At 44.7% G+C, this 24,914-nt stretch overlaps 1 protein-coding gene across 1 annotated transcript; it reads left to right on the forward strand.

The window, feature by feature from the left end:
- Window positions 1–682: 682 nt before the first annotated feature.
- Window positions 683–23,184, forward strand: ATIC (5-aminoimidazole-4-carboxamide ribonucleotide formyltransferase/IMP cyclohydrolase; the record flags this gene model as incomplete). Its single annotated transcript, XM_080632050.1, has 16 exons — window positions 683–705; window positions 1,319–1,445; window positions 3,020–3,096; window positions 3,704–3,770; window positions 6,521–6,609; window positions 7,943–8,094; window positions 8,210–8,366; window positions 9,828–9,953; window positions 10,099–10,206; window positions 11,424–11,509; window positions 12,718–12,807; window positions 14,393–14,521; window positions 15,550–15,642; window positions 21,414–21,596; window positions 22,434–22,589; window positions 23,065–23,184. The coding sequence occupies exons 1-16, from the start codon at window positions 684–686 to the stop codon at window positions 23,182–23,184; spliced, it is 1,782 nt and encodes a 593-aa protein (XP_080488176.1). The 5' UTR covers window position 683.
- Between the last annotated feature and the right edge of the window lie 1,730 nt (window positions 23,185–24,914).

Genomic DNA, 24,914 nt, shown 5'->3' on the forward strand with positions numbered 1-24,914 from the left:
TTACATAGGAAAATAAAAAAAAAAAGGGAAGAGAAGCACCGTTTTACTATTTGAAAGCTTAACTTTTTACCTCGGACTTGGTAAACAAGTGTTTTGTCTTTATCCCTGCTCGTCATTAGGTTGTAAGCTCTCCAAGTGGATTTTCCACAGACGAAATTCCAAGAAGAATTTCTGTGAAAAACTACCCTTACTGCAACGAGGCATTGCCTCACCTACGCCTCATTTTCACCAGCGGAGTAAGCTGGGCCTCCTGTCGCTGAAGAGGCCCCAAGAAGAACTCGTATCATGACCTGAAAGTGCTTGTACCGCGCTTGTAGCCCGCACCCTGTCTCAACGGGGACCTGGTGCCCAGGGGCACGGCCATAGGCAGCCCGGGCGGGGCAGAGAGACAGCTGCCCTCCGGCGTCCCCCGCCATGGCGGGCTCCCCCTCCTGACCACAGCTCCGCCCTCACTCCCAAAGCGCACAGGGGGCACCGGCAGCCTGCCCGGTCACTGACACCACAACGTACCCCACACACCCCCCCCACACCGCCGCCTCGCCTCCCCTCCGCTCCCCGCCCCATCCGGGACCAGCCCCCCCCAGTGCTCCCGCCCCCCGGTGCAGCGGGCACCCAAATCCCGCCTGGCCGCCACCGCTCGTTCTTCTCTCCACCGCCGCCAGCGCGGACCCACCGACGGCGCCATGGCTGCCCGGCAGCAGCTCGGTAACGCGGGGCCGGAGAGGCCCTGGCTGCTCGCGGTGAACCGCGAGCGCCCGCCCGCCCGCGGCACTTGGAGCAGCCGGGGAGGGTTGGGGCTGAGGGGAAGCTGCCCTCCCGCTGGGCCGAGGCGTAATCTCCCGGTTTAGCTAAACAGGGTAGCCCCGGAAGGCGAGGGGTGGCCGGGTGCCGCTCGTCTGGGAGCGGGGTTGCCGCTTCTAACCCGGTAGATCCTGTGCCCTGAGGGGTTGGGGGGCCGCTCCTTTCGCTTTCAGGTGGTTATACCTTGGCTTCGGTCGGAGTTGGTCGGCGGCCGCCGCCGTGTGGGGAGGAGACGGGACAGCGGCCGGCGGTGAGGGCCCGGCTTCCCGCGCTTTTGCCCTGAGGCAGGGTGCGAGGGCGGCTGTGCTGCCCGCCCCCCGCCGGCGCCTCGTCTGTGGAAGGGGCTTCTCCGCTGTGGTGTGTGAGGGGCTGGCGGTCAGCTCGCTCCCAGTGACCTCACATCGGAAAAGATTCCCAAGTTACACAGCTTGCAAAGGCTTCCAGCTCTTAATCCTGCTGTTTCCTTTCTCTGCTCCACCTTGAAACCCACGATATTTGTGCCTTTCCCACCTGTTAGCTTTGCTCAGTGTCTCCGATAAGACCAGCCTGGTGGAATTTGCAAAGAGTCTGAATGCTCTTGGCCTGGGTTTGATCGCCTCTGGAGGAACAGCCAAAGCCCTGAGAGATGCTGGCTTGCCTGTCAGGTACTGACATTTTCTTATACATCTCCACTGAATATACTCATTTGAGTCCTGAGTTTGCTTAATTTTTCTCCATTTGTAAGGAAGACTGCTCTGAGAGCAAGTCTTCCCTTCCACCCCAAAAAAAAACCTTTCCTAAGGCAAACTTCAGAACCACCTTGACCAGCAGTTGGTTGTCTGAGGCCAAAGAGTGCTACTGTATAGGACAGCACACAGAGAGCTATTGGGAGATGGTGCCTTGTCTGTCTTGAGCTGGCTTTTTTCCCCATGACACAATCAGTTCTCTTGACGTTCATAATCTGCCCCTGGTGCTGCTCTTCAGGGCCTGGTGGTCTTTGCCTGGTCCTTGGACAGGAATGTGTCAGGAATACGTTGAAACTCACTGGAGCGTCAACATTTGTTACAAAATAATTTACAATTTGTTACAAAATAATGATTTGTTACATATAATTTTCCCAGCACCATGGTCAACTTTTCGAGTAGAGCCTTCAAGTGTTGTGCACCAACTGTTACAGAAAGGGCATGTTTTGGCCCATGATTCTGGGGAAATTTGTTCTTGTTTCTTCCATGCTGTGATTAAAAAACAGCTCCAGCCAAACTCGCTTGTGTCTCTCCAACTTGTTTGCTTGGCTGTGCTATCACTGAAGCCTGAAGCAAAGAATGGTCACATTTGCCCTTCCCTTTCCAATTTGTTGTTCCTTTACCATCACAAACAGTCACAGGGAGCGGTGAAACTTTAATGTTTTGGCTAAGCTGGAAAGCAGAGTACTGTTGTATTGCATCTTCTAATTCTCTCTGTAAACCATGTTGAGTTGGGATTTGCTTATCTTGGGTGTTTCAGTGTATTTGAGAAATTACTGCTTAGTTTAGTGTGACCCATTAACTTTATTTCCATTCATGGGAAAAGCAGTTGTTGCCCCTTTGGCATGGGGGGTGTGTGTGTAGTGAAACTTATGCAGTTTTTTTGTTTGGGTCACTATTAGAAAGCTGTGTCCTTTCTGTCTTCTGTCAGATATAGTTTTTGCACAAGATCAACATTTATGAAAAGTGAGAGAGCATGAAACCAGCATTTTGGCTTTTTCCTCTAATCTTTCTATACCTAGAAGCATTCTGCAAACGAATTGACAGGTGCCAGCCATAATGAAAACAATCAGATGTGTCTTAATGCTTCATCTTAGAACTACTTCCCAGCCTTCCGCAATAAGGATGCATCATAGCCTATCACTCAGCACAGGTTTTTCCTAGCAGCTTAGGAATATGCCTTTCATACGTTGTGTTCTTAACAAAATACAAAATACTGAAGTTTAGAGGAATCATGCATTTGTTTTCTCTTTAAACTCCCCCTGTCATTGATGGAAAGCTGGTGATTTATCTTTTTTTTACAAAATAGACCAAAAGAAAGCTAGGTTTATTTCACCTCCTTACAGCCTTCAAAACTTCTAGCTTTTAAATCTCCTTCCTTTCTTCTCTTGCCAGTAGATCTAGATTACTGTCCCAATGGGAATAATAAATATTCAACCTACAGATAAAGTCAGTATGGCACATGTATTATCTTGCTATGTTTTCTCATTGAACAGAGATGTTTCGGACCTGACAGGGTTCCCTGAGATGTTAGGTGGACGTGTGAAAACCCTTCATCCTGCAGTCCATGCTGGTATGTTGCTGCTAATCTCTTTTCAGTCTAAAAGAGAATTGAGGGTGGGAAGAAGGGGCTGACAGATGTCTTTATTTTTTAAGGTCTATGTGGAATAATGAGAACAGATTTGCTCTAGGGGCAGAAGGAGAGGTGAAAAGCACAGGGTGAAGAAGTGCACGGTGGCTGAATTACTTCCTCTGTTGCTATGCTGGCATCTATGCAGTTAGCAGAGCTTTTCCTCCCCAGGGCTATAAGTAACAGGGCTTCTCTGTAAATGCCTTTGCACATTCTTTGCAGAGTCAATTTCAGAGCTGTTTGGGCAGAGAGCTCCATGGAATTTAACCTGTGGATGAATCTGGTGTGCAGCATAAGGAACATGACAGCATAGTCTTTACTCGGTGATTTCTGCATGCTGTAATATTCCTTATTCCTAGGCAGTTTGAGTTTACCCTGTGTCCTCTCTTGGATGGATGTGGGGGCTGAGGACTGTTGTCTGAGCTAGAATCAGAAAATTTCTGATAGAAAATCTCTGAGGAAAAGCACAGTCTGAAGGAAGATGTTGAATTAAATAAATGATTATGATTTAATTACTTTTCAATTAAGATACACTCTTTTTTGCAACTAGGCATCTTGGCTCGCAATATTCCAGAAGATAATGCTGATATGAACAAACAGGATTTCAGCCTTGTAAGGTAAATACTGGGGGACATCATGCAATCAATTAGTAATCAAAAAAGAGCACTGGAAACTAGTCAGCGCCACTGAAAGGGAGCAGAAGGGATTTAATATCTACACACCCGAAGTTCTGTAGTCTCTGTTTTCTCTGTCAGAAGATGCAGACTGGTTTGGATTGGAAGGGACTTTTAAGCTCATCCAGTTCCAATCCCCTGCCACAGACAGGGACACCTTCCACTACACCAGGTTGCTCCAAGCCCTGTCCAACCTGGCCTTGAACACTGCCAGGAATGGGGGCAGCTTCTCTGTGCAACCTGTACCAGTGTCTCGCCACCCTCACAGGGAAGAATCTCTTCCTAATAGCTAATTTAAATATACCCTCTTTCAGCTTAAAACCATTCCTCCTTTTCCTCTCCCTACAGACCCTTGTCAAAAACCCTTCTCCAGATTTTTTTTTGGCACATTTAGGCACTGGAAGCTGCTCTGAGGTCTTCTCAGAGCCTTCTTTTTTCCAGGCTGAACAAGCCCAGCTCTCTCAGCCTGTCTCCAAAGCAGAGGTGCTCCATCCCTCTGATAATTTTTATGGCCTTCAGCACGTGTAGTAAGAGAGTGTGAGGTGTCCCTGACCATGGCAGGGGGGTTGGAACTAGATGATCTTAAGGTCCTTTCCAACCCTAACTATTCTATGATTCTAAAACTAAAACAAGGAAGTTACGTTCTGGTTTCCACAGGGAGCAGAGATTTTAATTTCTTCCGGTTATCTGGGAATGTTGACATTACATCTGGTCAAGGTTGGACCATATTACACTTCTTGCATGGTTGATTTCAGTACTTTCGGAGCTGGCGCATCTCCCCTCAACTTGGCTCTGGGTGCATGACAATTCCTGGTTTTGGAATACTTGCTTAGTAAATATACCCTTTGATATTAGCATAATGTTTGCTGAGTTTCAACATGTAAATGAAAAGTAGACAGGAAAAGGCAGCCAGGAACATGCAGCATTTATACAAACAGAAAACACACAGATAACCGAAAACTTACTTTTCCAAGAGCCGTTGTCGAAGCAAGTGATCAGCAGCGAGGAATTGAAGTAACACAGTTTGTGCACTAACATACCAAAGATTTTCTTCTGGTTTTGTGGGAATTTGTTTACTCAGTACACTCATGCAGGGCAGTTTGGGACTATGTTTAACTGCCTGGTTTCAATATCTACCTAGAAACTGTAACCAATTCTGTGTTGGTGGGTAGCTCCTGATTTAGAAACAATAGCTGAATAGAACATAGTAAAGGGTGGGAGGTATAGTCTGACTGTGGTAATTGGGCCAAAATGGATCTTTGCTTTTAAAATTACTTTTAAAAACTGAAATGCCTCAGATGGATTTCCAGGCTGAATTTGAAACCTGAACTTTAAAACCACAGGACAGCTCAGCAGCAGTAGCTCTTCAGAGTATGCTGCATATTAAATCAGGCTCTGCTGGATTCCAGGGGGAGTAACATGCCTTTACATAAATAAGTGACTTACAGTGCACTTGCATCTGAAGTAACAATTTGTATTTAGATTGTCTTATATAAAGCAGAAGGAACTGATGCTCAGCCAGAGTGTTTTATGCATGGTTGCATAAAATTTAGGTTCCCAAGTCACAGTGGGAAACCTTGGTATTGGTCTATCTTGATTTCCACAGATAAAAGAATTAGCAGTGTTAAAGTCCACAGATGGTTGGCAACAGATCAGGAGCATGAATGGATTGGGGGGGGAACAGACAATAAAAGACACTGTATGAAATTAAGAGACATAAAGGGTTCTGAAAACCATACTGGAAGCTGATCATCCCTTGAGTTCATCACACAGTGTGGAAACAAAGGAATATTGGAAGTTGGGCACAAGTGTATGCATCACAGCAATTTGCTGCCAATACTGGGCATGCATGGGAGTTCGGTACCTTCATATATTCAGATCAAGAGTGTAAACTAATTCACTTGAATGAAAAACATTGTGAAGGACAAAAAAGGTGCTTCCATTCATTGCAGTTCATGTGCCACTGGTAGGATGGAACAGCGCAAGTTATTACTTCATGCTTTCTGGAATAGACTGCAGCTTCTTCCAGATCAGATGAAAAAACTAATTCCAGCAAGGTCCAGTCTTGTCTTGAGAGGAGAAAGTCAATTCTCCCCCTTGCTTTCGTGTGCTCCAGAGATTTTATGGGATCCAGGCTGTGCACTCAGGCTTCATATGCTGCTGGTATTTTAAAAGTCCACAAGGTGATACATAGGTCATCTTCTACTCTAGGAAAAGTTGTGGAAAATGAGATTGTACTTTGTTTGCAATGGACCTTGCCCTGCGTGCTTACTCTCAGAACAGTTGGTGGATGCCTATTTTCAGCACTGCTGAGAGCCCACTTTGAAGTCCCTTGAAGTGGCTCAAGTTGTGCACCAAAGTCACTAAACATTTAAATACAGGCCTAGGTGTTTAAAGAAACTCTTCTTTTAAACTATCTTCTGTAAATTGTGGTTCTATCTCCTGTAATATTGTTTAGTGCACATAGTTCAGCCAAATTTTGTAATGCATTGTACCATCACTTGGCCTTTGGCTGAATGCTGCTGTCTCTTAAGTCTTTTGGAGAAAAAAGCCTTGGCTACAGCATTTTGTGCTGGTCCCTGATCTAAAAGAGAGACAAGACATAAACACACTCTGGTAGCTTGTGCTTGCCAAGCCCAATTTGCAATTTTTATGTCTTATTGAATAACCCTACATTTTCTCTCAATTCTCAGAGTTGTAGTGTGTAACCTTTACCCGTTTGTGAAGACCGTATCTTCTCCAGGTGTAACTGTGCAAGAGGCAGTGGAAAATATTGATATTGGTAAGTTGAAGGGAGAGCAAATCTGTTCTCCAGGCAGACCTGATGTTCTGGTCTCTTTAAGTGGTTTCTATTGTTTCCTTTTTGTTTGGTACCCTTGCACACCCAAAAAGGAAGTATTCTGAGTTGCTCAGGAGTTGCAAGGGGCAGACTGAAAGCATAGTTGGGTAAACCTCATTGCTTTTAAGCAGATCATAGATGTACAGTTAAAGAGGCAAGTGGCTGCTGCACAGGTTTGCAAGCCATGCTGCATAGGTGGGCAAGTCGTGCATGCCCAGAAGAAGCAGCCTGATGTACTGTAGAAGGCTGTGCCAGGAAAGGCCAGGTGGAGCATGCTTACTACTAAATACAGAGAGCAGATCATACCTCTTTTGCAGCGTCTGGCAGTGTAATAAAAATAAAAACCATGAGCTTTGGAGAGGAAAAGCTGAACCACTGAAAGAGCTTTGGGTATTGCTGAGACCTTCACTGCAGGAAGCTGTTACAAGGAAAGCATATATGGGAGAGTAGTTGGGACCTGAGTTTGGAAGCATGGACACCTGTATCATCAGCAGTTTTGCTCTTTCTGCTGGTTATTAACCCCATAAGGCTTGCTGTTCCTTCAGTGCAGCAGCTCTGGTTGGCAGCTTGTCAACAGTACAGGCACGCTTCTGTACCATGAGGTTGGATTGAGATTGAATTTTCTTGCAGTAGTTTAGTCCAAATGATGCCCAGCAGAGCTCTCTATTAAATATTTTATGGAGTAATGCGCAGCAGTGCCAGCTTCTACTTTTCGTTTGCAACAGCCTAGTATCTTGTATAATTTAAACTGTTGTAATAGTTGTGCAGAGTCACATTTAAGGGGGAAGTGTGGCATTTTATTTTACACAGAGGACCTGGGCAGGAGTTGTTAATATTTTCAGAGAGCTTTGGGAACCTCTGTTGCTTGGCAGCATAGAAGCAAATCTTCCTATAGAGCCCTCCTCAGCCCAGTGTTGCAGAGGATGGTGCTTAAATGGTAAATGGAGATGAGCCATCCTCCTTAGGATGTGGTTGTGCTACTTGAAGACATTCTTGCCCCAGCTGCTCAGTGCAGCCTGGGACCTGTTTCCTCACTCTGTGTCTCCAGCTGCAGCTCTGCCTGTGTCTTCAAAGGCCAGTCACCAGTGAGCAGTCAAACTCGCCAGCCTTGTGCATTTTGAAGGGTACTGTTGCAGTCCTTTCTTGCTGGAGAGAGGGAGGCACATTCATCAGGCACAAATGTTCCATTGATGCATGTCCTTTCTTGGCCTCAGATGTGGCTCCTGTTGCTGTGTCCGGAAGGGAAGTGCTTCATGCCTCCATTCTTCTCTTGCAGGAGGAGTTGCTTTGCTGCGGGCAGCTGCCAAGAACCATGCTCGTGTGACAGTTGTGTGTGACCCTGCAGACTACTCTGCAGTATCAAAAGAGATGGCAACATCAAGGGACAAAGACACTTCCATGGAGACCAGATGCCACCTTGCGCTCAAGGTTTGTTGTACTTGCTTGCAGTGAAGGGCTAAGCCAGACTCGATTGCCTTTAAACACCAAATTCTTTTTAAGTTGATGCTTTTAAGTTGACAAATGTTCCCCATTTTGTCCCCAGGCTTTCACCCACACTGCTCAGTATGATGCAGCCATCTCTGACTATTTTAGGAAGGAGTACAGCAAGGGGGTGTCCCAGCTTCCCCTGCGGTATGGTATGAATCCTCACCAGAGTCCTGCCCAGCTCTACACGATGAGATCCAAACTTCCCATGACAGGTGAGGCCTAGGCCATGCTGGCCAAAAGGGAGCTCTGGGATAGCTAGGAAAGGAGGTGCTTGGGCATGTCTCCTCGTTGTCTTTAAAACTGAAACATCACCTTGTACTTTGGTCCAAAGGATGGCAAGCAGTGCCTTAACAACTACTTTATTACTGAGTAGCACTAGCTTTGCAATGGAAAGGTGGAGCTGTGTGAGACAGAAAGGCCTGTCTGCTGCAAGACTTGCTGTAACTCTGCATCCGCTATTGGTGTAGGATGGTGTGTCCACACTGTGAAGACAATTGGAACAGATTTACATAATGAACTTTCTGCTCGACTTCAGATTTGGATTTTGTGAAGGAAAGCCTCCTCATCCTTTTAAGATGCTTTGCTACTTCCAGTTTTTCTTATTTAATTGTCTTCCCAGGGTTTTTTGCCACCATTTACTCTAGAAACCAAGCTGTTTTCTCTAGGTTTGAATGGGATTTGTTCTTTCATTTATTTATATATTTATTTGATGGTTTTGAGGAGGGTTTTTTACCTTGGCATTTTAAACTTCTGCTTCTGCTGGTGACAGCAGAGGGAAGGGATTCAAGTCTCACTCGCAAGAGTTTGAGACATATCTGCTGTGTATCTGCTATTTTGCAGGTTGTGCCACCCATGACAGCATTGTTGCATTAAGGGATACCCCTGTTTTTGAGATAAAGAAAGTCTGGCTGTTCTTGTTCTCTTGTTGCCATGTTGGTACAAGCAGTTCTTGCAGAGCCAGGGCAAAAGGTTTTGAGAACAGACTTTTAAATGGGCTTTACTCTTGGCATGGATTTCTGGTGAAAGGACCAGATCAAGCATTTTAATACAAACTTGCCCTAAATTTTGTGTTTGAGTGGTTCTGTTGACATCAGTTAGAGACAATGTGTGCTTAAAGTTTGGTTAGTGCCAGCGTACTTTGTTGAATCAGAGCCATAGTCACTATATGAAATTTATACACTAGATTTGTAAAGAAATCTACCCTGCTAGTGGATGTGCTTTTTGTATTCTTCCCTAACAACTCTGACTATGCACCTTGATCAAAATCAAGCTCTGGTAGACTTCCACAGAAAGAGATAGCTCTTCTTCCGGATGGCTGCCAGTTGAAGAACTCAAAGAACATAAGGGGGGATGTTCTTTTTTTTTTTTTTCCCCTTCCACAAGAGCGGATGTGCATAGGGACAGTGTGTGTCTTGCTCCAAGGTCATATCAACAGCTTCAGTTAGGGAAGAGAATTGTATTTGCATATATTTGTTCCCAGTCTAAAGCCTGTACATTCCTTTCAAGACACTGAGGCTTTTCAGGGTTAACCAGTTGCTGAGGAGCTAGTTTAACAAGAACAATTCATAGCTATTTTGGTTATTAGGGGGAGAAATCTCCTCTGCTTGCTCTTCAGACTCTGGGGAGAGGGGTCTGCCTCCTTTAATGCATCTATTTGTGTGCTGTGTTTGCAGTGGTGAATGGCTCTCCAGGGTTCATCAACCTGTGTGATGCTCTCAATGCCTGGCAGCTGGTAAAGGAACTCAAGCTGGCATTAGGCATTCCTGCTGCAGCCTCCTTCAAGCATGTCAGTCCTGCAGGTAGAGTGGCTCCATGTTGCCATGCTTTTCTCTTTGAATAGACTCCAGCTTTTGGCAGGCCTCGTCAGTGGTGTATCCATGTCCCTTACCCTGGCAGTCCAGGGAGGTCCCAAGACTGAGTGCCCTGACTTGTATTTCCCACTAGGTGCTGCTGTTGGAATACCTCTCAGTGAAGAGGAGGCTCAAGTCTGCATGGTGCACGACTTCCACAAGACTTTAACACCCTTGGCATCTGCCTATGCACGAAGCAGAGGTGAGAAGTCCAGGAATAAGCTAGTGTGTCCAAGGAGCTGAGCTGAATTCTCAGCACCGAGGCAGCATGCTTAGCACTTGGTAGGCTCTTCCCTTTGCATTGTATTCCTCCTCTGTATGGTTTTTCTCCATGAGGTTCTTATTGACTGAGATAAATTTCTATCCAAGTGAGCAGACCTAGTGTTTCAAAGTCACCAAAACCATTTTGGATTCTGTTCCTTGATGTATATAGAAGATGTGTAGATTTTATTTAATTAAATATGTATATACACACATATTTGTATAAATCTGTGAGATTTTGGCTAAAGGATTTGAATAAACAGCTGTGCTGGTAGCACACTCAGCCTTCCACTGCAGATGGGGTGCTCAGGATTATTTGGTTGGAGTAGAAATGTTTCTGCCTGGTATTTGGTGGGTGCTTTTAATGCTTTTGTTCTTCAGAGCTCACACCCCCCACCGCCCCAGAAATAAGTAAATAAAAATAACTTTCTCTTCTTATCTGAGATACTTTGCTAATTCTCTCATTCTCCATGGCATTCCTAGAAAATCTGCACAGATGAGAGAAAACAAAGCAAACTTATTTGACAAGGGGCACATCGGCTTGGGTTCATTTTTCACCCTTTAAAGACCACCTTTGAATGTTGTCCCCAGAAAGCCATTGCATGATTGATAGAAAAATAAGTCTTTAGAATGGCAGGGACAGAAGAATTGTCCTTGCTAAGTAGCAGAGCATCTGTGGTGAGAGCTGAGTTCACCTTGGCTATGTCATTAAATATACAGAATGTCTATTAAAAAAACTTTTAGCTACTTTTCTGGCTCTGGTTTCTTGCAGGAGAAGCCAGATGGGAGCATAGGCATCTAAAAGCTTTCATCTTTTTCCGACTCTTTCCCATCTAAAATCTTTCTGCATGACCCTTGCCTCCTTGTCCTCTTCCCACCATGGCTACAGCATTGCTGTTTGTGGGGATGGAGGTAGCCATTACAGAGTTAGAGCTTTGACAAAGGCAGTGGAAAAGAAAGAATATCTGAACTGTGGGAATATTGAAAGGTGCATGTGTTTGAGGTAGGATTTTTCATCCTTGTTGCTCTTACATCATCTCTTATTTTTGCTGTAGGATTAAATTATTAGCTCTCATGGCAATGGACTGTTGTAGGAGCAAAGGCTTTTCTTTGTGTTATGCTAAATTTTGCTAAGTTGCTGAAGATAGGATTTTTCAGGTGCTGACCGGATGTCTTCTTTTGGTGACTTCGTTGCCCTTTCTGACACCTGTGATGTGGCTACAGCCAAGATCATTTCCAGAGAGGTTAGTTAAACAGCAACAAAGCCTTTGAGTGTAAAAATGAGAACTGCACTAAATGAAGTCATTGGTTTGTAACAGCCATTCTGTTTGAATTTGACCCATTTTACTCAAGGCTATTGGTCCATTTGTGTAAGTCTGTATCCAGAGGGCAGAATTTACACCTATCTTTTGACACATTTTTCTCCCTATCAGTTAAAACCTGGCTTTGTGCTACAGCCTGTGAAATACCAGTGCTTGAAATGCTGCTTGGAGGTGATTGGAAACCTCAGCTTCTGAGTAGGCCTCTGGAAATGAGCCCTGATTAATCTGTCACAAGTATCTGTCTGGTTGAAGGGCTGTAAGTAGAACAATAGGACTGGAGAGCTGATGGCCAGCCTCTTGCCCAAGGCAGGAATGTGGCTGTATATTGCTACCTGCCAGCTGATACAAGTTACCTGTAGGCTCAGCCGCTTTCCAGGCTGTACTTTTTACTTTGCTGGATTCAACGTGAACTCCGTAGCTTACCGCATTGCACAAGTCTCTAGTTTACATACAAAGTTAAACAAATGGGAGTTAATGCTTTACTGAACACCTTCATCCCATTATATGTTGCTTACTGTGTTTTTTTTGAGGGGGATGTCACAGTGAAAAGGGCTATCTTGTACATTGGAGCCTTCTTTTCAAACAAATGACAGAGCACATTTGACTGGACTGTGAGGAAAACTTTTGGTATACTATTACTTAGAAACAAGACCTCACCTATATTGTACAATAAGAATGGGAAAGGTGTGTGGCACTTCATGGAACTGATGAATGGAAGTTCTCCTCAGTTTTAAGGCTGTTAACAGCTCTTAGGCCAGTATTTTTGTCTCGTCAGACATGTCACTGTTGAAATAAGGATCTATTTTTTTTAAGCCATGTTTACTGTTAGGACTTTAAAGTGGGGATGTTGTGCATGAGTTTTTTCCCCTTAAAGAGGAATATTAGTTATTAGTTCCATTCTGCTGAAAGTGATGGTGGCTATTTTTTACTAACTCCTGCCAAGAGCTTACAGCGCTTCACTGTTTCCACTTTCCAGGACTGAAACCAAAGTTGTAATGGTGCTTTTGTTATATGGTACATACAGACCCCAAGAGGTGTGCCTTCAGTGCTTTTTTGGAAATGGCATGTGGAGCTTTCAGTATTAGCCCCTTTTTTTTTTTAACATGAAAGCTGAAATCTGTGTGTTACAGGTATCTGATGGTGTGGTAGCTCCTGGCTATGAGGAAGAAGCTCTCAAAATCCTTTCCAAAAAGAAGAATGGTGGTTACTGTGTCCTTCAGGTTTGTGTTCCTGCTCCACTATAACCCTGTACCTGCTTTTCACAGAAGTTAGTGTTCAAATAGCTGGGAGGGCTGCTCCAGGTCCCTCTACAGTGCCTGGAAGTGTTTCCTTTGGCTCTTTGGGGATTCCTGTATGAGCTGGAATTCCATCAGCAGTGTTGTAGTCATGTCATTATAAAATTACTATGACTGTGACTATAATGCCTTCCTTGGCTTTCACAGTGATGTGGATTTAAAGTAATTGAGTCTATGACCAGCCAGAGTACTTCAAAGAGATAGAATTTCTGTGCTCTCTTTGCCAGCTTTCCTCTCACTTCTCCTGAATTTGTTTTCTCTCCAAATTCTTTGTATCTAAGATATAGTGTGTCGGTGATGTTGTGAGTCTTATCGCTGGGGGAAGCCTTGTCTGGGCATGGGGTATTTATAGGGCAGTCTGCACGACAGTCAGTGATGAAGATAGCAGCACAGGGAGAGATTGGACCTGGGATGATGCACCTTTACATACTGCAACCAGGATGCTTGTTGAGAAATATTACTATAGTGTGGTCAAGTCAGTATCAGCTTGCCTTCGTAGTTTCTGCAGTGATTGTTGGGACTTCAAAATCATCCAGTTTTGGTGAACATGACTAATGGATTACAGAATGCTCTCAGCAGCCAGACAGGTCCTATTTCTGCCTGACTCTGAGAGACAAATGAGCAGAGAACTTTGCTGTAGTGTTACAAAAAGAAAATCCAAGGCTTAGCTGAAGCTGCAATTGTAGTGTTACTGCCAGGGGAGCTGTAGAAGATGGCTCAGGAGCTTCAGGCAAGAAGGAATGAAATGGCAGACAATCTTGGCAGATGATTGCTTCCTGAATTCAATTAGCTTTTCAAGGATGAGGTTGTACTGGTTAACCCTGTATCTTCAGGGCCTGTCTGCAGGGAGATGCTAAGAAAAGTTGGTCAGAACAAATGTAAATAGATTAGGGAAACCACATTCAGAGGTGATAGCCTTAATCCAGTTTACTTCATGTCTCAATAACCTGAGGCTATCAAAATTCTAAATAAGCCCATGCATGGGAGACCTGAATGCAGTTTGTAACAGTTCCATTTAACTTCACCCCTTGCACTGCTACATGCTTGTTCAGAGATGTGCCCCAAGAGAGTGCATTTCTGGAAATAAGCACAATCTCTTTTGTCTTGAATGTCAAAGAAGGTTGGGAGTTGTACCTTGAGGAATGTATGAAAGAACTCAAAATGTTTCTACTTTCCTGTGCAAGACTGCAAGACTCTCTTTGTGTGGATGTCTTCCGCTTTCTCTGCCAGACTAGAAGACTTTGTAGATTTTATGGCTTGCAATGTTAACATTTGTGTATAAACATCTCTACTGCATTACCTCTTTTCACCCTGTACATGTCACTTTGTGCTGTTGAGACCTTGCTGCTCCAGTTACTTCTAATTACTTCTGATGATTTGACATTGCTTTCCATGAATAGTTCACTACTTTTGTGATTCCTTAGATAACGTGCTTTAACTGAAGCTGTTAGTGGATGTAGGCTTTTAATTGCTCTAAGAGCATTTTATTGGCCTCTCCTTTGGCTTGTAGATGGATCCCCATTACGAGCCGGATGACAATGAGATTCGAACTCTCTATGGCTTGCACCTCATGCAGAAGAGGAACAATGCAGTCATCGACCGGTCCTTGTTCAAGAACATTGTTACACAGAACAAAAACGTAAGTGTCACGAAATGAATGAGCTTAAATCCTGGTGGAATGAGCTGGTGTGCTTTCATGGAGGAAGTCAGCACTGGTTTGTTTTAAGAGCTCTTAAAATATTTTAATGAAATTTAATTGGCATTTAAATTGTTTTGACAGTGCAGCAAATTTCTGGGCCAAATATACTTGTGTAAATCAGAGTAGTTTGCCTTTGGTTTGATTCCTTGCATAAATAAGAGGAGCTGAACCTTTCCTTTTATCTCTGACTAGCAAAATATTTGTATTTCTTATAAGTAAGAAGCTACCATGTGTGATTTCTTATGGTGAGACAGCGATGTGCTAAGGATCTCTTGTGATCCCATTCTGACCCACTGTTTAGTTCTTCCTTTTGTGTTCAGTGTGTTGTGTAAACCCTGGCCTTGCTAATACTGGTCACATCATCAGGAAGTTATCAGTTATTTCTTTGTCTTTGATCTTGTTATCATTAAAAAACAGATGTTAATGAGCACGTGATTAATCCTGCGCTCAGAAGCAAGTTCAGACATTGAGATAATAAAAATAAGCTTAGTAAATTAGTAATGGAACAGACTTAATAATACTTCATGCAGATACTGAGCTCTATTGTTTTGTGGTGGTCTAGTACGTACTTCAGCATGGCTTAGATTTTTACATATAAGCACATCTGATGTCAGTGAGTGAGTACAGAATACTTTGCAGGCTTAATGCCAGTGATGGAGCCCTCTTGACCTGGTAAGGTTGAGTCATAGAATCATAGAATCAACTAGGTTGGAAAAGACCTTTAAGATCATCAGCCATTACCCCAGGACTGCCAAGACCATCATTAACCCCTATGATTAGATCAGCTGCCAAACCAATCATTTACAGTTTTTAATCTAAACAAAATTTGCTGGTAAGTGAACAAAACTGGATCTTTTTAGTTACTTTGTTTTCCCTCTCCATGCTACAGTACTTGTGATGGCTTTGGGGGTTTGCACATCACTGGCACATGGCTAGTCATGATTGTTGACAACAGTGTTTTGTTTCAGCTGCCTGAGTTTGCTGTCCGAGACCTGATTGTTGCCAGCATCGCTGTTAAATACACCCAGTCCAACTCAGTTTGCTACGCCAAGAATGGGCAGGTAACTGAATCAGGCAGCTCTCTGGAGCATGCTTGCACAGCCAAGCTGGTCAGATAATGCTTTTGTCAGGCTTGAGTTCTGAAATCATTTAGCATACAGGAAGCTATTAAACAGGTACAGATGAATTGCCCTAGACAGCACCATACAGAATGGTAGCTAAACATTTGTTTCTCAAGAGGCTGCTTCAGAACCTTGGTGTCCTTTATTCATGGTAATGACTGGGCTGATTCTTTCAGGAGTAGGGTTGGAAAAGCTCTTATGTGCTTCTGCAAGTCTGGCCTTGAGTAATTTCTTTTTAACTACTTTGTCTTTTTATATAATTTTTTGAGGGCATGCACATATGTTGTTGTCTGTATAGAGCCTTAGGAAATGACAGGAGTTTTCACGGCTGGATTCTCACTGTCCGAATGGCTCTTAGTTTGATTTTTCACTTCTTATGTAAGAAAGATGGGATATGTTTTATTTTTACCCCTTTGGGGCATTAGAAATCTTCTTTTCTCTGTGATTTAAAACCTTATGATAAATAGGATTTATGCGGCATTATAAAAAACGTGTAGTTGAGATATGAATTGAGATTTGAGTTGAGACTCTTGAATCTTAAAAACAAACCCCTAAAATCAGTTAACAAATCAATTGTCCTAAAGTTGTTGTAAATGTATTACAAAACGTATTTTTGCCCAGCAGCCCATTCTCATAATGCTGTTCTTTAGCTGGTTCTCTGCTTTCCATGGTAAGTTTTCCATGGGCCTGCATTATTTTTTAAAAGTACAGAATTCAAGCCAAAGAATGATTTTGATCTTAGGCTTTGGTACATCATAAATCAGCAAAACTGATCAAAGAGTGTACCCTGCAGGTGCAGCCTGTGAGTGAGCTGCAGTGCTGTCCTTTTTGCATTGGTACTCATCTGCATTTGTCAGGTTGTTCTTACAGCCTGGAGACATTGCAGTGCTGTCTCACAGCTCTTCCTGGGGTCATATGTTGTATGGTTCTTGAAAATAAACATGTCTCTGGAGATCTGGCATTTTTCTTTTATTCAGATTTGGGTTTTTTTCCCCTTGCTTTTAAATGGTTCTCCCTACTCAAGAGTGTCAGTTCGCATAGCCCCAGAACAAAGGTGTTACTATCTTTGCTCCTTTTCCCTCGTTACAGCAGCAGTTTCCCCAGTGCTTTTGCAAGTCTGGACAGAACGTGGTGCTGCAGATGTTACTGAAATGTGTGTGGTAATGTGTGTACCATATGGAAGGGAGAAGGCACGAGGGAGGAGTGAAAAGCAGCGTGGGCAGGCATGGATTTAACTAGTTGGGCTGCAGTGCTGTTGTGCATAGTTGCAGGCATACATTTTAATCGAATACACATATGCATTGTCTTGGTTTGCTATATGTGTGACAGGGAAGGTCAAGATGAGAGCTCTGTGTGCTGCACTAAGAAACAAGTGACTTTTTTACCAGTAAAGGTCAGCAGCCATTCCAATCACTTACTCAAGGAGGTGGTGAATCTGCACTGAGGTCTTCAAATCAAAGCTTGACATCTTCCCTGAGAGACTCATTACAGTCCAAATGCAGAAACAGCAGTGGCACATGCTACAGGCAGTGATGGAGGAGCTCAGATGGGAGCTCCCTTCTGGTTTTAACATCTCCAAAAGCTTCCTGAGACTTAAGAGCCCTGTTCTTAAGGTAGAAATGGGGAAAGAAAGAAGGTCCATGGAAACCCAGTCTTACTAAGTGGTTAGCTTAGATCCATGTTGGTAATGCTGTGCAGAACTAAGTACTAGTTGTTTCACTTACCAAGGCATAAGATGTGTACAGGAATATTTGGGTGCAAACCAATAGCACAATCACCAGGGATGGAAAGTAACTTCCAGAGTGTTACAGTAAAAGCTTTTCCAGGCTCTGACTTTGTTGGGGTTACATGAGCCAAGCCTGGGAAGTCTAGCTTTCCTTCACAGCTTTTTGTTTTCCAGAGGTTATTTCAGCCTCCCAGCATCCCCCTTGCCAAGCAAAACTCATCCAGAATGCTTTTGACAGCTTTGTTGGGTTTTGAGTGGATTGACAGCTCCAGCAAGGGCTGGTGCTGGTGCTAATAAGTTCTAGGAAAGCATTTGTGAACTTGAGTGGCACTTCATTTGCAGGAAGCCAGCAGCCACTAATTGCACATGTTTTGTCTGACTTTCAGCACCCACAAAGCCAGTCTGTAACATGTTGATTTACCATTTCTCTAATGATATAATCAGGTTTCAAAGTAGCAATTGAGAATTCTTCTCTTTCTGTATTCTCTGCAGAGTAGGATTAAACAAACCTGTTAATTTACCTTCCTGTTTTCCACCAGTGGTGCAGACATTTGTCAGTAATCTCTTTGTTCTGTCTTCCCAGTCGTGAAGTCCTTCATTTGATCGTTGTAATACCAAATGTATTTAGGGGTTTTATTTTCACATTCAGGGTAAATCTTTTTGAGTAAATCCAGGCCAATCTGGATCATTTCGCAGTGATCCTTTGGGCATTATCCATCTTGTCTGCTTTTGCACAGTATTCCAGCTATGGGGCATGTTTGGCTGTTCTGTGAGCCAAAGTGTTTTGGTGAAGTAGTTCTCAGTTCTCACCCGAGCTGTTCTTTATGAAGTGATTTTTTTCTACTCAGCCTGTATTCTTGTCTTCTGCTACTCCTCACACTTACTAGGCCCTGCTTAAGCACTTCTTGATTCCCAGGACATTAAAGTCTGAAAAAAACATAGTTAATTTTTGTGTATCAAATAGAAAATAGAAGGGGAAGGATTCCTCTGTGGAGGATTTTATATGGTAGAAATGGTTTTGTATGGTAGAAAGCCAACATTTGAGGAAGGAAGAGAGATTTTCACTTCACATGAAATGAACAAGGCAGAGAACAGGTACATTCAGACAGTATGAGGAGAGATTCAGATACAAGTCTATAGTTTGCATTGAGCAGAAGCTCAGACTTCAGATTTCTCCTATCTAGACCAGAAATTCCAGACTGCACTGAGGAAATGTTCCCCAGCATGCCATGTTGCATCAGAACATGTTTTCTACACAAAAAAGATTTCACTTCCTCTGAATCAGCGTTTTCCAGTGAAAAGCGTCTTATTCTCCTAGGTTGTAGCTGTGGACTTACTTCTAGGACAATGTGGGTTTATCAGAAGGAGGCACAGAGAAGCAGTTTTTATATTCTCTTGCCCATTAAGCCATTACAAAGTCAGTTCTGTGTGGTGCAGGCAATATCTCTGTAGATTTGGAGGTGCCTATGAAGAGTTTGCAGGATGCATCACTTCAACCGAAATACAAAGTTCCTGCCATTTTGAAGTTGTTGAACATGAGCCAAGTTGCTGAGCATCTTTTGACAAAGTTTTTTAAAATGTAACATATTTTGAGTAGCTCAGAGAGAAAAGGAAAACACTCTTGTTGAGGAAAGTGCTGACAGGTAGGAGAGCTGTACCTCTGATGTGTGCCCATGGATGAGCTGTGTGCTGTGTGTGGTTGGGGCTGCATTGGCCTGGAAACACTTTCTGCACATCATTGCCCTTGCTGGCTGAAGGCCAGGGCTTGCAGCAGATGAGCCAGCCCATCACAGGAGTGCAAGGCCACAGCCCACAAGTACATGATGAAGATGAGGCACCATGCTGGCACAGGACATTGCACTTCTGGCACATGACATCACATGAAACTTGGGAATGTTTAATGGTAGTTTGGTCCCTGCTGCCAGCAGCCTGTCCAGTAGTCTTCACCATCTGCATCCTCAGCTACACATTTCTGCCTTGGCCCAGCCTGGGTTACTAGGCCCACTCTTAAGGGCTGAGTGATGCCTAAAGGTGTGGAGTGTATGACAATTTTAAGCCCTCTCCTTTGTCCAGGGTAAGAGACTACACCTCTGTGGAAGAAATGATGTACCTACATGCAGTTGGTGTGCGTTCTGTGAGATTCAGGGTCTCCTGTGCATTTGAGGGTTAAACAAGTTGGACATGAGAGGAGAGGCTGGACATCAGGAGTGTTTGTAGAGGGGAAGGTCTTACTAAGCCATGGGAAACTTTGCATCTATTTTGTGTTTATGCTAATACTAATGTCCTTGTGGGTATGTTAAGCACTGATGACTTCAGTTATAGCTGAGCAAATGATACTAGATAGCAGCCCAAGTCTTTGATTTGCTCCTTGGGGTACTAGTATCCAGCAGGATGTTTTACAGTTCTGGTAAGAGGTGAAGTCACTGTCTTTATGGATGAGAACACAAATGATTCATTCCTTTGAGGGCACCTTTCGACTTATAGCTTTACCATCTGTTTCAGTCTGAGCTGGAAACTCTGAGGCATTGGCCAGAACTGCCAGTAACCTCAACACAGTGTCCCTGGAGCAATCCCCATGCAAAGAGTCTGGTGAACAGTTCATCTATGGCTTCATAGCAGGAGGAAATTACAGGAGAGACTTGTTTTCTGTCAGATCCCTGGTTTGAAATGGCAGTAACTGCCTTTGGAAAGCAGGACCCACAGCTCTGAAAGCCATGGAGAAAAGTTACCAGCCTGAGTTTGACAGCCGTGGTGGCCAGGTCTTGGGGTCTGGCCTTTGTGTGCCTGGCCTATGGTCATGGCAGGGGCAAAGCTGAGGGAGCAGCAGGCAATCTGGAGCCCAAGAGACCTAGCTCAGTCCCTTGAACTTGTCAGTTGTGAGTGGAGGCAGACCACATCTGCAGGAGTTGTTCTACCAGTGTCCATAACCAAGATGTCTCCAGCCACACTCAGTGTCAGCGCCTAAGATGTGCCTTTGTCTCTGGGGGAATGCAAGAGCTTGTTTGCAGTGTGTATTGAATTGTGACAGATGGCTTGCAGTGACCTGACCACCAGACTCCCAAGAGTTTCTATGTGCTTTAATCTGTAGGGTACCTGAAAAAAATGACAAAGGTTGAATGTGCTGAGAACTCCTAAGAAAGTGGTCTCGTAAAAACAAATGGAAACTAAGCAAATGCCATATTTTCATAGCACCTTCTGGGAGGAAATAGAAAAATCACCATTTGTATTTAGCTTCTGGAAGCACTGGGTCTGGTATCAAATACAAATGCCATTAAATAAGGTTAGCTGCAGCTATTCTAAAAGCCCCAAGCTCTCAGGCACATGGCAGAGTAAGAAATGTGTTGGTAGCTCCAGGACCTTGACAATTCATGCGATGCAATGGTTCTAATCACCAGCCTCCCTGACTGAGCAGTGGATTTAGTCTCTTATGGACAGACAAACTGCCCTGTAAATCCACTACATACCACAGCTGATCTCTTCAAGCTGCGTATGCGTGCCCCACAAGGAAAGATGATGGTGTTTGGGTGACCTGGGCTCAGACTTTAATCCTCTAACTGAAGTGCCCTTTTCAAGAGCCGGTAGGCACCCTACCATTTCTCTTAGCAGTCACATTTGTTTCTGCAACCAACAGGGTTTTGTTTTGCTTGAAACAAAAGCTGTGATTGTATCTCTCTCCTGAGGTGAATAGTTCGACTCTGATGGTTGGGGCTGTGTTGTTTAGAAGGATGAAAGAACGTGGTGGCTTTCAGCTCAGCAGAGCCCTGAAAGTGAGAATGCAGAGAGCTGACCCTGTCACTGCTTTACAGCAGAGGGGATGCAGGTATTTTCCTGGTCTTCCTCACTAATTACCTACATTCCTGCTCTGCTTCAGTGAGGAGCAGCTGATTTGTGGGAGGCCTTTGCTAATTGCTTGGCTGAAACTGCAGCTCTGATTGTGGTCCCTGTGCAGCAAGATGTAACTCTGCTTTGTCCCTCTCTACTGCAGGTCATAGGTATCGGAGCGGGCCAGCAGTCCCGGATCCACTGCACACGGCTGGCTGGGGACAAGGCAAACAACTGGTGGCTGCGGCACCACCCACGGGTGCTCTCCATGAAGTTCAAAGCGGGTGTGAAGAGAGCAGAGGTCTCCAATGCCATCGATCAGTATGTCACTGGGACCATTGGTGAGGTAAGGGCTGGCTGAGGGGTTTCCCTGGAGATTCCAGCTTCTTTGTCTTTATGTAGTAGTGGCTAGAGTTTTGTGGGTGTGGGTGACAGATGATCCCAGAGATCAAGTGGCCCAGGATGGTGACTTCCCCAGTGGCAAAGTGCCCTGTGATACTGCACCGACTGCTCCAGGTGCTGGAGCCTGCCCTGCGTTTTGGTGTGCGGCATGGTTTCATCTGATAATTTCCCCCAGCAGTAAGGAAATGTTAAAGCTACAGTTAATGTCAGTGGCACCTTGTCACACAGTGCTGTTTGCTTGTGTGGCGTTTCTGGTTTTTCAGAATCCCTCTGACCTCCCTGTTACAAGCAATAGTGAGGTAAGAAAATAGTATGTCCTTTTTAAGTATTGAAAGCCAAGAGCTGGATCGGGCACCTGGTGATTCATCAATAAGGGGTTAAGAACTGCTGTTTAGAAGGTGAATCATAAACCAGGCTGCTGTTTGTCATGTGTTAAGTCATCTACCAGATCCCATTTGTGTGTGCTGGCATTTACACAGAGCATTCTGCAGGTAGGCCAAGCAGAGCATCTTGGAATTAAAGGGAAAAGAGAAAGAATCCCTCAAACCCTGGGATGAGAAGGCGGAAGGAAAGGAGATAAAAGGATGCAAAAAGAACTGATGTTAGTAATATGTCCCCACCACTACTTGGGATTTTAAACCCCTGGGTGTGACATTCCTAGCAGCAGAGGTGTGTGAGCAGAAAGCCCTGCTGAGCTTCAGAGGGATGCCACCACTCATCCTGGCAGGGGACTGCTGGGAGACCCATGCTTTGGTGCTGAGCTGGCTTTTTTCTCTTCCAGGGTGAAGACCTGGTGAAATGGCAGGCACTGTTCGAAGAGGTGCCTGCACAGTTAACAGAAGTGGAGAAGAAGCAGTGGATTGCCAAGCTGAACGCTGTGTCCCTCAGCTCCGATGCCTTCTTCCCCTTCAGGGATAACATTGACAGAGCTAAGCGGGTAAGGTGGTGGCAGGGTGACTGCAAGGAAATGCCTGCACAGGCTGGGCTTTCTGTTTTAAGTTTGTGTGGACTGCTGAGGAATGTCTGCTCTGCACTGTTAGCTGGCGTAGTGCATCCTGGGAAGGATGCTTCTCATGGTTACTGGTCTCATGTGGATAGTAATTATCCAGTCATTGCTCAGTTTGTTGATTTGAAATGAATAGAGGATTAAAGTTGATTAAACCATGCAAGAATAACAGACAAGGCCTATTGCTTCCAGAGGAACCGTTTTATTCTTTCTTCTGAACTGTGGAGAGAGCTGGCTGCTCATGCGAGGAACTCCCCTGTGGATGTTTTTGGGCAATGGAAGCTTTTGTTTGCTTATTGATTAATATCTAGGGATGTAAATGAAGGACTGGGGCTGCCAGCTCCTTTTTGGGGGGATTTTGGTTTTCCATGCTCTAATCCTTCCACTTCTCTCTGTGTTTGTTCAGAGTGGAGTACAGTTCATTGCTGCCCCATCTGGCTCGGCTGCAGACGAGGTTGTGACTGAAGCTTGCAATGAGCTGGGGATAACGCTGATTCACACCAACCTCCGGCTGTTTCATCACTGAGTTTGCTGTGAGATGTTGTGGGCCCTCTTTAGTCACAGTCTCACCAGCAGCAGTGGCTGGAATATCACCAGTTTAATCGGCAGGCACTCATAGCCTGTGCTTGGTAAGTGTTTGTAGGGTCTGTAAATGAGTCTTTCGCTGTGTTAGCAGAGAGTGAAGGCACAAGAAGTTGGCCTCCAATGTAGAAAATAAGCCTGTTTTGCAAATAAACATACGGTTCTTAGCTATGTGGAGTCTGTACTCTTGTGTCATCCAAATACCATGTCCTCGGGGAAACAAGTTTATCTTTGAGGTACATTTTATGGTGCAGACTTTACAACTTCATTAGAAGGCTTATGGAATGGTATGAAAGCTGGGCTCATGCCCAACTTCTTAATGAACTGATAAGAATCTGTGTTGTAAACTGAACTGAGCTGCTTCTGGGGGGAGTCAGCAGATAGTTTTCTCCAGGTGCTTCTAATCCATTACTCTCTTCCACTGTGAGGAGAGGGGAGTGGGTCCTTTGTGCCAGGCCCTCTGAATCCTGCCCTAGCCAGTGCTTTGGGGCTGAAAGGCAGTCAGGTTGTGTTCTCCAAGGTGAAAGGCTCATTCCTGCCAGGAGCTTGACATGCTTGCTCTCATTCCAGGGAGTTCAGCTCAGAGTTCACAGGCAGGCATCTGGGAAGCATCTTGCCTGAAGCCACTTCCCTTCTCCATTGTGTGCAATTTGCATTGAGCAGATTTGAACTCTGATTAGAAAAACAAAGTGAAAATCTGGAGCACAGGGAGATGAACCAAGTCAAGCCCAGACACGTTTCTTGCTGGCAGGCACTGTGACCATTTCAAAGGGATGATTTTGGGTTCTGTTCTGTAAAATCCGTTCAGCTTTGGCAAGGAGCAGTCCACAGTTTTGCAATAAGCACTTGAGTCGTGCCTCAGATCCTGGCTGGGACAGAGCGGGAAGTCTGCCTGTGTTCCCTTTGCTCAAGCAACTGCAGGGGTGCATAGGTGGGAGGCAGACTGAGAAGAACAGAAGTTCCGGTGTGTTCCTGGCTCTGCTGCTGACTTCCTGTGACTGTGGGCATGTATTTAATTCTTCCTGCCTGCCTGTGTGATCCAGACTGGTTGAAGAGAGCAAAGCAAAGATATTTCCTGGGGAATATGAAGCATTTAAGATACCAAGAAAACCTGGCAGAGGCTGCCCAGAGAAGCTGTGGCTGCCCCATCCCTGGCAGTGTTCAAGGCCAGGTTGGACACAGGGGCTTGGAGCAAGCTGCTCTAGTGGAAAGTGTCCCTGCCCGTGGCAGGGGATTGGAGCTGGATGAGCTTTAAGGTCCCTTCCAACACAAACCATTCTATTGAGTCTATGATCATAATCCACACACTGGTTTTCCTTTTAATGCTGTCATTCTATGTGCTTTTTGTATGTGTGTGCCCCTCACTCTCCTTGTGTCAGAGGCACTGGGTACTGCCTAGGAATTCTGTGTGCCCTTACTCTGGCTGAAGAGAGCAGTCTTCTCTCTTTTCTGGTCTCTAAAGTGGCTTATTTCCAAGTGGCTGGATTAGGCAGGACAGGGTAGAGAGGTTTCTACTTTTGGGGCTCAGATGAAGGCAGTCCAGAATAGAAACAGTCCATTGCTTATGGCTTGCCTGTTGGCTGTGTTACCCCAAGCCCTGGCCCTGACTGCTTTCTGTGCTGTTGCTTCCCATGGATTGTCAGCGTTTGTGGTCTTCCCTGGGTTTCTTAGTTT

The sequence above is a fragment of the Psittacula echo genome (assembly GCF_963264785.1).
Source record: "Psittacula echo genome assembly, chromosome: 20".
NCBI lineage: Eukaryota > Metazoa > Chordata > Aves > Psittaciformes > Psittacidae > Psittacula > Psittacula echo.